At 39.8% G+C, this 12932-nt stretch overlaps 1 protein-coding gene across 1 annotated transcript in view; it reads left to right on the forward strand.

Moving 5' to 3' along the window:
• LOC124774951 (mediator of RNA polymerase II transcription subunit 12) overlaps positions 1-12932 on the forward strand; it is a 365571-nt gene that overhangs the window by 216526 nt on the left and 136113 nt on the right. Inside the window, exons 29-30 of the mRNA XM_047249660.1 lie at positions 8689-8941; positions 9374-9570. Of these exons, the coding sequence (XP_047105616.1) occupies positions 8689-8941; positions 9374-9570 (450 nt within the window). The remainder of the gene's footprint in view (positions 1-8688; positions 8942-9373; positions 9571-12932) is intronic.

Below are 12932 nucleotides of genomic sequence, written 5' to 3' on the forward strand. Positions count from 1 at the left end.
TCACCGGGTAGTCATCTGGTGCGAACCAGGAACCAGATATCAACCCCTTAATGTCCTTGAAAGGGACCTCTATGGAGGTCGTGGTTTGATGGTGTGGGGTGGGATGATGATTGGTGCATGTACACCCCTGCATGTCTTTGACAGAGGAACTGTAACAGGTCAGGTGTATCGGGACATCATTTTGCACAAGTACGTCTGCCTTTACAGGGGTGCAGTGGGTCCCACCTTCCTCCTGATTGATGATAACACACGGCCCAACCGAGTTGCCATCATTGAGGAGTACCTTGAAACAGAAGATATCAGGTGAATGGAGTGGCCTGCCTATTCTCCAGACCTAAACCCCATTGAGCACATCTGGAATGCTCTCGGCCGATGTTCGCTGCACGTTTTCAAACCCCTACGACACTTCAGGAGCTCCATAAAGCACTTGTGCAAGAATGGGAGGCTATACCCCAGCAGCTGCTCGACTACCTGATCCAGAGTATGCCAACCCGTTGTGCAGCCTGTGTACGTGTGCATGGTGACCATATCCCAGTAGCAATCCAGTGGTGGAGGTATGCAGGAGGCATGGAACTGGAAGAGGGGGTTAGCAAGATGGGGCAGGGAAAAGAGTAGCGTTGCTTTGCTTGCAGGAGTGTGCAGGGATGTAGTGGAGACTGGTAGGGTAGCTAGGTACAGTCGGGAGGCTTTCTTCTTTTTTTGGAGAGGGGGTAGAAAAGGAGAGAAGTAGAGAAGGGGAAATGGATTGTGGGTGTGTTGATGGAATAGGAGGCTGTGTTATCTGGAATGGCAGCATGGAAGGTGATAGGTGACAGGGATTAGCAGAGGTTGTGGTTTGGGGGACTACAGATAAGTGGGATATATTTTAGGGACAGTTCTCACCTGCGCAGTTCAGAAAAGATGGAGATGGTAGGAAAGATCTAGATGGTGCTGGCTGTGAAGCAGTAATTTAAGTGAAGCACATTGTGTTGAATGGCATGTTCAGCAACTGGGTGGTCCAGTTATCTCTTGGATACAGTTTGTCAGTGGCCATTCATGCAGACAGAAAGCTTGATAGTTGTCATGTCAACATAGAAAGCAGCACAGTAGTTGTAGCTTAGTTTGTTGATCACATGACTGCTTTCACAGGTAGCCCTCCCTTTGATGGGATAGGAGACACTTGTGACCAGACTGGAGTAGGTGGCGGTGCGAGTATGTATGGGACAAGTCTTGTATCTAGGTCTATTGCCGGGAAATGAGTCAAAAGGCAAGGGGGTTGGGTATAGGGGTGGAGTAGGAATGGACAAGGATATTGCATAGGTCTAGTGGGTGGTGGAATCAGTGAGGGAGGGCTGGGAAGGACAGAGAGTAGGATATTCCTCATTGGAGAGGATGCCAAGAGGTTGTCAAAACCCTGTCAAAGAATATGATTGATTTGCTCCAGTCCTGGGTGGTACTGAGTTATAAGTGGAGTGTTCTTTTGTGACTGGAAGGTGGCCGGCTGAAGTGGCTAAGTGGTTCTAGGCGCTTCAGTCTGGAACCGCGCGACTGCAATGGTCGCAGGTTCGAATCCTGCCTCGGGCATGGATGTGTGTGATGTCCTTAGGTTAGTTAGGTTTAAGTGGTTCTAAGTCTAGGGGACTGATGACCTCAGATGTTAAATCCCATACTGCTCAGAACCCTTTGAACCATTTTTTGACTGGATGGTGGGTATGTGGGGTGGAGGGATAGATGATGACTGGAGAGACAAGGCATGTGAGATCTGTTTCTGTACAAGTTTGTGTTGGTAATTTTGGTCTGTGAAGACCTCAATGAGGTCCTAGGTATATTTGGAGGAGGACTGCTCATCAGTGAAGATCTGACAACCACAGATGGCTAGGCTGTATGAGGACTTCTTGATATGGAATGGCTGGCACCTGTGGGAAGTGGAGGTATTGCTGGTGGTTGGTAGATTTGATATGGACGGAGATGGTTTTGTGTGGCTGGAGATATTGATGTAGCCATCCTTGAGGTGCTGGTCAACATCACAGAAGGTGGGTTGCTGAGTTGTAGAGGATCAGGTGAAGTGAATAGGGTAGATGATGTTGAGTTTCTGAAGGAATGTGGATTGAGTGTACTCACCCTTGGTCCAGATCTCAAAGATATCATCACTGGATCAGAACCAGTTGAGTGTTTTGGGATTCTACGTGGTTAGGAAGGATTCCTCAGATGGCCCATAAATATAGGTTACTGTGCCATACAAGTGCCCATTTCTGTACCATGGATTGTTTGTAGAGGATGCCTTCAAAGGAAAAGTAATCATTGGTGAGGATGTAGTTGGTCATGGTGACCAGAAAGGAGGGTGGTAGGACTGGAGTCAGTTGGGCATGGGGAAAGGTAGTGTTCAGTAGCAGAAGTGTAAAGTGTGGTGGCATCAACAGTGTTGAGCAGGGTGCCATGGGGTAAAGGAACAGGAACTGTGAGTAGTTGGTGGAGGAAGTGATTGGTGTTTTTTATGTAGGAGGATATGTTACAGGTAAGAGGCTCAAGGTGTTTGTCCACAAGAACAGAGATTTTCTCAGTGAGGCCACAGCAGTGAGGCACAATGATGCATCCTGGTTGATTAAGTTTATGGACTTTCGGAAGCATGTAGAAGATAAGAGTGGTAGGAGTGTGGCAAGTCGCAAGTGGTGGTGGCGGTGGGGGGGGGGGGAGGGGGGGGGGGAGAGAGAATGAGAGAGAGAGAGAGACTGATTCTGGGATGGACCTGAGATTTTGAGAGGGGACTGGAGATCCTGTTGGATTTCTGGAATGGTGTCACAGGGGCAGGGTTTTTTTAGGTGGACAGCTGACAGAGTCCCTCCACCAGGTAATCCCTTGAGGTTCAAAACCACTGTGGTAGAGCCTTTGTCGTCAGGTAGGATTATAAGGTGAGGATCATTTTCTAGGTGGCACATTGCAGTTCTTTCTGTGGGTGGAAGTTTCGTTTCCTTGTTTACAGATTTGGGGAATGGTGGCAAGGTTTAATTTGAGATTATGAAACCTGGAATGTTAACAGTGGGTGATTAGGGGGCAGTGGTGTTGGACCAGAGATGTGTGGAGTGGACTGAGTCAGGCAGGATTCAGGATTGGTTTTGGGTTGAGTCCAATTGGTAGAATTGGTGGCAAAAATTTCCACTGTAGAGATCTGGAGAAGGAGAGAAGGTCTTTAAAAGTCCTCCATGGTTGAATTTGGGAGCGGGGCAAAAGGTGAGGCCTGTGGTAAGGACTGTTACTTCTGTGGAACTAAGGCCTTTGGAGGAAAGGTTCATAACTATATTTTGGGTCTGTTTACATTTTCGGTTCTATAAGGTGGTGGGAGTGAGTTTATGAGAGTGTGGTGAATGTAGTATGTCTGTGAGGCAGGTTTTGTCAGCTATGAAGGGACATGGGGGAGGTTCAGAGGCTCTTGTAGAGGTGGTGGATAGATAGTAGTCCAAGGCAGGAGTTGAAGGTGAACAGGTTGGAATGTTTTTCAGGATGGCATTATACATGCTGCTCTAGTTCCTACAGGGCAAGATTTTCAGTTTGAAAGATGGGATGTGAAAATGTGGTATTGCAGAGAAGGAGAATTTTATGGGTGAAGAGGACGTATTGGAAAGAGGCTTGGATGTGAATTACATGGTTTTAGAGTACTGTGTTGGTGAGTGCTATGGACTGACAGAATTTGAACAGTAATGGTCATTGTGGAAGGAGGAGTTGCAGTCAAAGATGGTTAGTTTGATGGTCAGGTTATTTTGGGGGATTCAATGAGCTAGGCAACAAATCAAGAACAGTATGTGGGACTGTACTCTTGCTAGGGATAGGAAAACTTTTCTGTATTAGTGCTGATGGAAGATGCAAGGATCTGTAGTGAAGGATAAAAACATGTAAAATTAAATTAAATTATCATATGGTCTCGATGGCCGAGAATCCCCACTTGGGGAAGTTTGGCCGACGAGTTGCAAGTCCTTTCAGTTGATGTCACATTGGGTGACATGCATGTCAGTGATGGTGAGTGGTATCTGGGTCCGTTGTATGGCAGTCAGAAGCACTGGACACTCAGCTAATAGGGTGGACAAACATGTACAGATGGCAACTCTCCTTGAAATATGTTTTATGTTTGTGTAATGCCCCTAGCCTCAAGTTAACTATCGCCTTCCCTTCTTCCACTGCAGCACAGCACAGCCATCTATTCCACCAACACACTCATAGTCCTCATCCCCTTGTCTATTTCTCTCCTTTTCTGCTAACCTCGCCCCCCCCCCCCCATCCCCGCCATTCCAAACCTCTTGACTGCACCTAGCAGCCCTGTCTGTCCCCAGCACAACTCTACGTGCTCTCAAAAGTAGCACTATCCTTCCCCCACCCCACCCCTCAACTCATGTCTCATCCTTCACTCTGCCACTCCCATCAGGAGCAGTTACGACACAGTTTGGCCACAGCAGCCAGAAACAGCACTCGTTGTTATTCTGTCCTAGACTATCCATTTTTTGAGTCCATGTACCATTCCATCTGTGTACCTGCAGCCATGCTTGAAAGAATGCCTGGTAGCTTGCTGTCGTGGCTTTAGTTCTTCCATCAGTTCTGCTCCTGCTGTGCCAATTTTTTGCTAGATGCCTGTACTTTTAATTATAGCATGTGGGAGCTTTTTTTGAACGTAAAAAGATCTGGATTTTCTTGTGAACTTGCAAAACAGGGCCACTAGTTGATGGTTTGTTAGAGGCAGTGTCATTTATTTCTTGCAGTATTTTATTTTTTATGGAGTGTCCCATGATTCAAGTTTGAATTTTTTAAGCTCATGATCAAAGGTCTGGTAGTCCTGGAAGTAGAATACACCTAAGTCATTCTTCTTTGACTTCAAAGCTCAGGCTATTTAATATTTGTTGGTTGATTGGTTGATTTTGGGGGAGGGGACCAAACAGTGATGCAGAAATTATCTTCAACTCATAGTCTTTTACTGATGAACAATTTTCAAGTTTTATTGACAGCAGTGTCTTTAGTGACCATATTCATCGGAAGAGGCCAGAGTCTTCATAACACTTGTGTTAGCTTGTCAAACACTTGTTTAACTGGTCAGACGTCTTGCAAATCAGCGTGTATTGACAGATGGATGGAGAATATAATTTTGGCTCTTGCTTTGCACACTTTAGTTACATCTATCACTTTGCCATTGACACAGTCCCACAATTGCTTATGTTTCAGATACTTTTGCATAGTGAACTGCCAAATAGTATAATTTTCTCTTCCTAATCATTTTTTGATCAGAGGCAATGAATTGAACCATTGTATTTAAGGCCATCCCAAATTGCCATGTGCTGCTGCTAATTTTTGAAGAACCACATACTGTAAACCGTTACTGTCCTTATCTGTTCCCTGCTACATTTAGCCAACTCATCTGTGGAGCTCCTTTTTGGTCAGATATACTTGAACTTAAGTTCAAAAAATTATTTTTTGGAGATTTGTCATGCAAGGGAAAATAGATTATCAGAATCATCCTCTATTTCAGCCATTAGAAACTACCTCCACATATTCAGCTTTCATACCCTCAGTGCCAATATGTGTCATATTAATTTTTGAAAGTCACAGTATACAAAATATCAAATAATTTAAATATCTTTAAGTGTCCACGCACCCCTGATTCAATAGTTGTATCTGAATGTTGTAACATTAGTATGAGATATTAGTTTGTTACTAAAAAATTTAGCAGTTTTTGCATGAACTGTTACATCAACAATAAAATGCAAAATTCTTATCGTCATATACTTTGTACAGAAGCTGCACTTCAAGTGACTTATCTTTACATTGTTGTGCAGTGCTGTGTCTGTATCATTACGACGTCTGATGTTTATAGGATCTTTCACTGACTAATTTTTATAGTGCGAGTGTGAATGTATTCCTTACTCGTACTGGGTTGTCCATTCATCTTTTTACAGACACCAGCTGACATGTTTCAGTGAATCAGTTTTACCAAAGGATAAACTGACTTTAGTAATGGACTGTTCTTAACACTTGTTAACAAAATGTTACACTGCACAGCTATAGCAAACTAATTGTTACGTAATTCCATACTACAGAAAGTTCTAATTTTGAATGTAATGCCAACTCTTAGCAAATAGACAATAATTAGGCATACAAATTCCCATAGCTTTTCTTCAGAATGAAACGCATCTGAAATTCATTTTCTCTGCAGCTAACCAATGAAATTTTTCTTATACTTCAGGGACACCCCATAGCTTAATTAAAGTTTTATTTCCTGATGCAGGCCGCCATCATACTTTAAACATCTCTTTCTTCAAATCATTCAAATACACAGTGCTACTTATTAGAATACTGGATCCAGGGATGATTATGTAAAAGATTTTTACATTTGTCATCTTTTTGTTGGAGGCAAGTTAATTTAAACAGTATCTTCTTATATGTAAGTGTTATTTATGTTACAAGAAAGCCCTACATCATTGCACACTTTTTCATATATGAATGCTGTAGGATTGTGAGCTTAAGAGTTTACTGCATTTTCTCATGTCAGTGCAACTCTTAAATAATTGTCATCACAAGTGCAGCTTGACTGAACATTGTGTTTACATTTATATGTACTGAAATCAATTTCAGTATTCTGTCAACTTACCTCATAGCAAAAAACCTGTAGTAAATAAAGAGAAGGAAGTGACAATGCATTTGGCTGCTTAACTGTAATCTAAATATGTCACTCCATTACACATCCATTACCTCTCATCTATAGAAATATTAATAATTTTTGAGAATATTTGTGGGCAGATGTATGTCTTGTAGCATGTAGATTATATCTCTGAGAAAGTCAGTGCAAACATGTATTCATTAAAATTGGTATTAGCCTACCAAAACCAGAATACATTATGGCATGTATATTTTGGACTGATAAATCTGCATCTGCAGTACTGTATTGAGATTCGCAGTGTGACACTAGTAATTTACATAGACAGGCTTTCTCGACTACAAAAAAAAAGGCAATAGAAGACACAAATAACTGTACAGCAGCCACAATGAACCAAAATTTATTCTTCTTCCACATTCAAGTGAACAACAGTTGAGAACATAGCCACAAGTGTAGAAACAATCCAGGTACTGATATAATCAGTTACTGACGATATGTAAGAAAACAATGTCACAGCAAGTGCTGGCTGCACTGTGCTTATAAGGAGGAGGCATCCAGTAGACAGTGTGGCTGATGCTGTGCCCTGTGCACAAGTCATGTGGTCCACCACAGGCGGCCTCTGATGGCCAGCTCACGCAGATGCTGTTGGTAGATTATTCAGAGTGCAGTGCGCCAGCAGTGTCGTGCATTGGTGCACATCCAAGTATTATGAAAAGTGTTGCAGCACGTGGTATCTAAAGTAAACAAAAAGACAGCCTTTTAGATATATTTTGAGGCAATATAGAATACTTACTATCTACTCTATGTACACTCTACAGGCAACCATGTTTGTGAAACTAAATCCAGAACATGCATGAACAGTGATATACATAACCACAACATATGTGGAAGGAATTCACAGAATTGTAAAGAATAAAAAGGCTGCAGACATACAATACCAACTTTTTTCTTTTTAGCTAATTTAAATACCTTAAAAATAAATTAAAGCACTTATGATAGAGAAAAGCTTATATTCAACAGAAGATTTCAAATTGTCATGTCTCATTCTAAATTTTTTACTGAGTAAAGCCATTATACTTTTTAAACTCTTTTTTTTTTTTTTACTGGAAAGAGAAGTACAATTAGTACAACCTTGTATCCTGTCACATACGTAAAGTAAAGCTATGACATTGTCAACAACTGACTGTTCTACAGACAAAAAGTAGAGAAATAAAATTTTAGTAGAAACAAACTGTAAAGTAAAGCGTAAAGTTTATTATATGATGTCCAAATTCACCACTATCTAATGAATACAGCATGTGTGCATTTCATAAATATCATTAGTTGTAGAGGATCTCAGATTGTAACTAGTAAATAAAATAAATTCCATCAACAATTTGAGAAGGGTTAAGGCAGTATGGTACCCATTTGCTTATATAACAATGGAAAGAATTAATATTTGACAAAATAATTATTTTGTCAAATGCCGCTGCTTGGTGAGTAGATTTTTTACCTGTCCAATTAAACCATTTGCTTGCATGTCACATATTCCACATTTTTCAGAACAAAGCAGTGTAACCACACTGCAAACATATTGTTTGAAAATTTGAGGACACGCCCCTGAATTTAAGCAGGAAAAAATTAGGGGATTACCTGACTTGTCGTCGTTGTTTTCAAGTAGCATGTTCTTAATCATACTGCTTTATTAAGAGAGCTTATTTCATTTTCAGGTTTCAGTCTATGTTCCTATGCAACAAATAATATTACAGGCTTACGTATTGGGACATGTGCCATATTTTGGATTGCAGAAAAGAAAAAAAAAATGCACTTTAAATCTTCAAGTGAGAGATTTAACACACATGTGCGCGCGCACACACACACACACACACACACACACACACACACACACACACACACACACACACACACACACATAAAGCTACAGTTTCAAAATAACCATCAACTAAAACTTTGATTGTTCAAAAACACACCCTTACACATTGTTGTATAAAAAGATTTCTCTCACATTTGACATAAGTCATTTTTTACACTAAAAAATTATTGTAAATTGCCACTCATGGTAGTTGTTGCCTGTACAGAATCTGGACCTATGGACACTCCGCATGTCATGGTTGGATCTGCAGTTGATGTTCAAACAGTTTCCCAGCAACTCACCAGAATTGAACCATTGGTTGGATACAGTTGCTAAAGCCGTCATAGATGTTTTCCAGTTGACTGAAGATAAACAGCGACCACCAACTGTACCTCAGCGCTCAGGATCAATATGGTTGGTTGCACCACTTGTTGCTCGGCTACCCAGTGCTGTACAGGGCCGTGTGCTTAAAGTCGCAGGTAAAAATTCAAATACTAGTTATTTTTAGTCACATTACATTAATATGAAATAATACAAAAAGAAGGAATACGCAAAAGGAAATAACAAATAATGACACATTGATGAGAAAACAGACTTGACCTGTCATATAATTGAGGTAACTCTTAACTTAGTGAAAATTCAAAGCTCATGATTTTATCAATGGATCAATGTTGTGTGTTTTTAATATAATTCAACTTTAATGCTTGCCTCATCTTGTTATCTGTTGAGAAAATAAGCTACAGAATTTGTTTCCTATTATTTCCCTCTACTGTGTTAACATGCTTGTGCCTGCATGTACACACACACACACACACACACACACACACACACACACACACACACACAGTAGTTTGCTATACTATTGACAGGTCTTTTCAGGCATTAATGTCACTGATTTTCTAAAAATTAAGGGCAAGTGTTGGAAAGTGGCAGCTGGTCAAAAAACCGCAGTGAAAAAGAGCGTAGCAGTGGAAGCACTACTCGAAGTTCTTCTCTTCTCAGCCATCAGCCCTTCCTTTCACTTGTTCTCACATGCCTTAAAGGACAAGATGATCAGCGGGAGGGTCTGCTGACATCTCTTCATTCACAGCTTTCACAGACAAAAGAAGTAAGTTCAGCAGATTTGCTTTGTTCTTTATACCATCAAACTAATTTGATTTTCTTGCATGTAAATGTCTCTTGGGACTGAAATGCAATGCAAATATAAAAGTTACAGAACCAGTTTCAAACCTCAAAATATCATACTGGGCTCTTGAGAAACTGTAAATGTTTTGGTTGCCTTTCCTTTTCTGTGCGTGTTATTCCATCCAGGAATTTCCATTGTTATTTTAAATGTTTCTATTGCTCTAGGTACAGCAAAAACAAGGTACAAAAGTATTGTTTCATATATAAAAAGCACATAGAACACAGTTTCTTTAGTCCCTGTTAATCATAAGAAACAGAGCCTCATGCGAGTGTGTGTCTATCCCCATTTGTATGTATTAATTCCAGCATGTAATTTCTATTACCATAACCTGTTAAAGATGGCATTGCTCAAGTCACAGCTGACACTGATGGCACACTGGAGACCATTCATGAAAACTGTCTGTACCTCTATGCAGTTTCATCAGTATTATGGTGACTCGTTAATTTGCAGGCAGGTGCAATTAAAAGACACTTACACAAAGCTTTTGGCCACAGCCTTCACCACATTAATGGTGTGTGTCTTTCTTTTACTGATGAAGGCTGTGGCCGAAAGCTTTATATAAATGTCTTACATAAAGCTTTCGTCCACAGCCTTCATCGGTAAAAGAAATACACACACCGCTCATACACACGAGTGGTGTGTGTCTTTCTTTTACTGTGAATACTGTGGCCGAAAACTTTATGTTAGTGTCTTTTAATTGTGCATGCCTGAAACTTAACGTCTCTTCTTTACAGTAGGTATCAATCTGTCTTTTCCTGCACTGTTATTTATTTATTTGCACATCAAGTTCCATAGGACCAAATTGAGGAGCAAATCTCCAAGGTCATGGAACGTTTCAGTACATGAAATTACAACATAAAAGTAATAACAGATAAAAATAAATGTTTATGAACCGTAAAGAAATCAGTCCATAAGTTTAACTAAACACGGTCAACAATACAACAAGAATAAGCTTAATTTTTCAAGGAACTCCTCGACAGAATAGAACGAGTGACCCATGAGGAAACTCTTCAGTTTCGATTTGAAAGTGCATGGATTACTGCTAAGATTTTTAAATTCGAGTAGCAACTTATTGAAAATGGATGCAACAGTATACTGCACACCTTTCTGCACAAGTCCGATCCAAATGCAGGTTTGATTTTTACCGAGTATTAACTGAGTGAAAGCTGCTTATTCTTGGGAATAAGCTAATATTGTTAACAGGAAATGACAGTAAGGAATATATATATTTAGAGGCCAATGTCAAAATACCCAGACTCGTGAACAGGGGTTGACAAGAGGTTCGTGAACTTACACCACTTATTACCCGAACTGCGCATTTCTGAACCTAAAATATCCTTTTAGAATGGGAAGAGTTACCCCAAAATCTAATACCATATGACATAAGTGAATGAAAATAAGCAAAATAGACTAATTTTTGTGTCGAACGATCACTCACTTGAGATACCGTTCGAATAGTAAAAATGTATGTGTCTGCTCATGTAACAATATGTTATTTATAATTACTTACTAGCACACAGATATGTACAGTGATGACACACCTTCCGTAATAAGTACAATGGTCACACAAATACACTGCGTGATATACTCGAACTATGTGTGAACTGTTGCCATTGAATAAACACCTGCAAGCAACCTGCTAGTAGCTGTGTTGTTACTGTATCTTTAGCTAGCTTCCAGGTATTTAATAATTATAGGCAGGATAGTGAAAGGAAATATAATTTAAAGAAGACAGAGTAGTAAAAGATGAAGACACCGTTATATGGAAACCAAAATGGGGGATAATATAACAGGCAATTGGGGCCTTGAAGATATCACTCTACAAAGTTCATACAAGGCATGAACCCTGTGAGGTCTGTACCGTATATTACACACTTTTTTTTTCCATGTATATTTTATACAACACTTTTTCTTTACCATTTGGTGGGTCCATTAGAAATATCATTTTAGTGTTTGGAATATGCATTCATTATCATACAGAGACTTTCATATTTGGTGGAAGAACTTGTTAGTCTCTTTCTTCACATTAGAATTAGGATGGTAAGCTTTGACTAGAACCTTATCATTGACCTGGAATTTAAGCACTGTAACATTTTGATTAAGTTCTCATGCATATTACTTTCATCTTGAATTCTACTGTATGACCAATTAAATAATTTTAATAAGGGTTCCGTAAGGATTTTTGTGTTTACTACCTTGACTGGTGATAGTCCTGTAGATAAATTATGCAGTTCATTTAAAATAACCTGAAATTTCAGCATCATCTGACCCCAGGTAGTATATGCCTAGTAAAACAGTGTATAACAAAATCTTCCAATCCGTATTGCTACCCTCTCTGAGAGATTTTTTTTTGGCAGTGATGCTTATGAGGGTGTACTGAAAAGTAATTCCTCTGAATTTTTAATATGAAAACTCTGGAAGATTTTTAAGTAAAACAAGCTTTATTAACATTCTACAACTTTATTCTTCAAGTCTACTTATTTATTTCTCAACATAGTCATCCTGGCAATGAACACATTTCTCTCAATGGGAAATGAGTTCGTTGATACCTCACCTCTGCATACAATGCTTCATCACTATCAAAATGATGTCTTCAGAGGTCTTCTTTAAGCTTTGTAAATGATGAAAATTGGGTCAGTCCAATTCTAGGAGGATGATCGATGACAGTGAACTCAAGACATTGGATCGTTGCAGATGTTAAAGTGCTCATGTGTGGTCTGGCATTGCCATACTGAAGGAGAGACTGTTCCATGTGTGGATGAACTCTTCAAACTCATGCTTTAAGTTTTCTGAAGGTCTCACAGTACACTGACATAGATTACACACCACCATGTTACACACTACAGTTCAGAGTCCTCTTGTGGCAAAGGCTTGCAACTTCCATCAGCAAAGCAGGAAAGTTGACTGAATAATATGCACAATGTGTAATACATCACCCAATCTTCAGAACGGAATACAAATATCGGAAGCATCACTTTTCAGCGCGCACTTGTAAAAACAGTGATATGTCTTATACTTTCCCGTGCTAAAAATTCTGTGAAACTATTACTTATAATTTATATTCCATTAACAGTGAGCATCTACTGGGCTCACCTACATACACAGAATACCCCCCTTAAACAATTAACTATAGTGGCCATGTTTGTCAATTTTATGGGATATAGTTGAACATATTTTGACAAACATTCCGCTGCAAAAAATATAAACAGTATCCCATATCTACCTTTGGATAAAGATCCTAATAACTCCACCACTTTTGAATCATTTAAAACTTTTAATATTAC

Source organism: Schistocerca piceifrons, chromosome 2 (assembly GCF_021461385.2).
Source record: "Schistocerca piceifrons isolate TAMUIC-IGC-003096 chromosome 2, iqSchPice1.1, whole genome shotgun sequence".
Lineage (NCBI taxonomy): Eukaryota > Metazoa > Arthropoda > Insecta > Orthoptera > Acrididae > Schistocerca > Schistocerca piceifrons.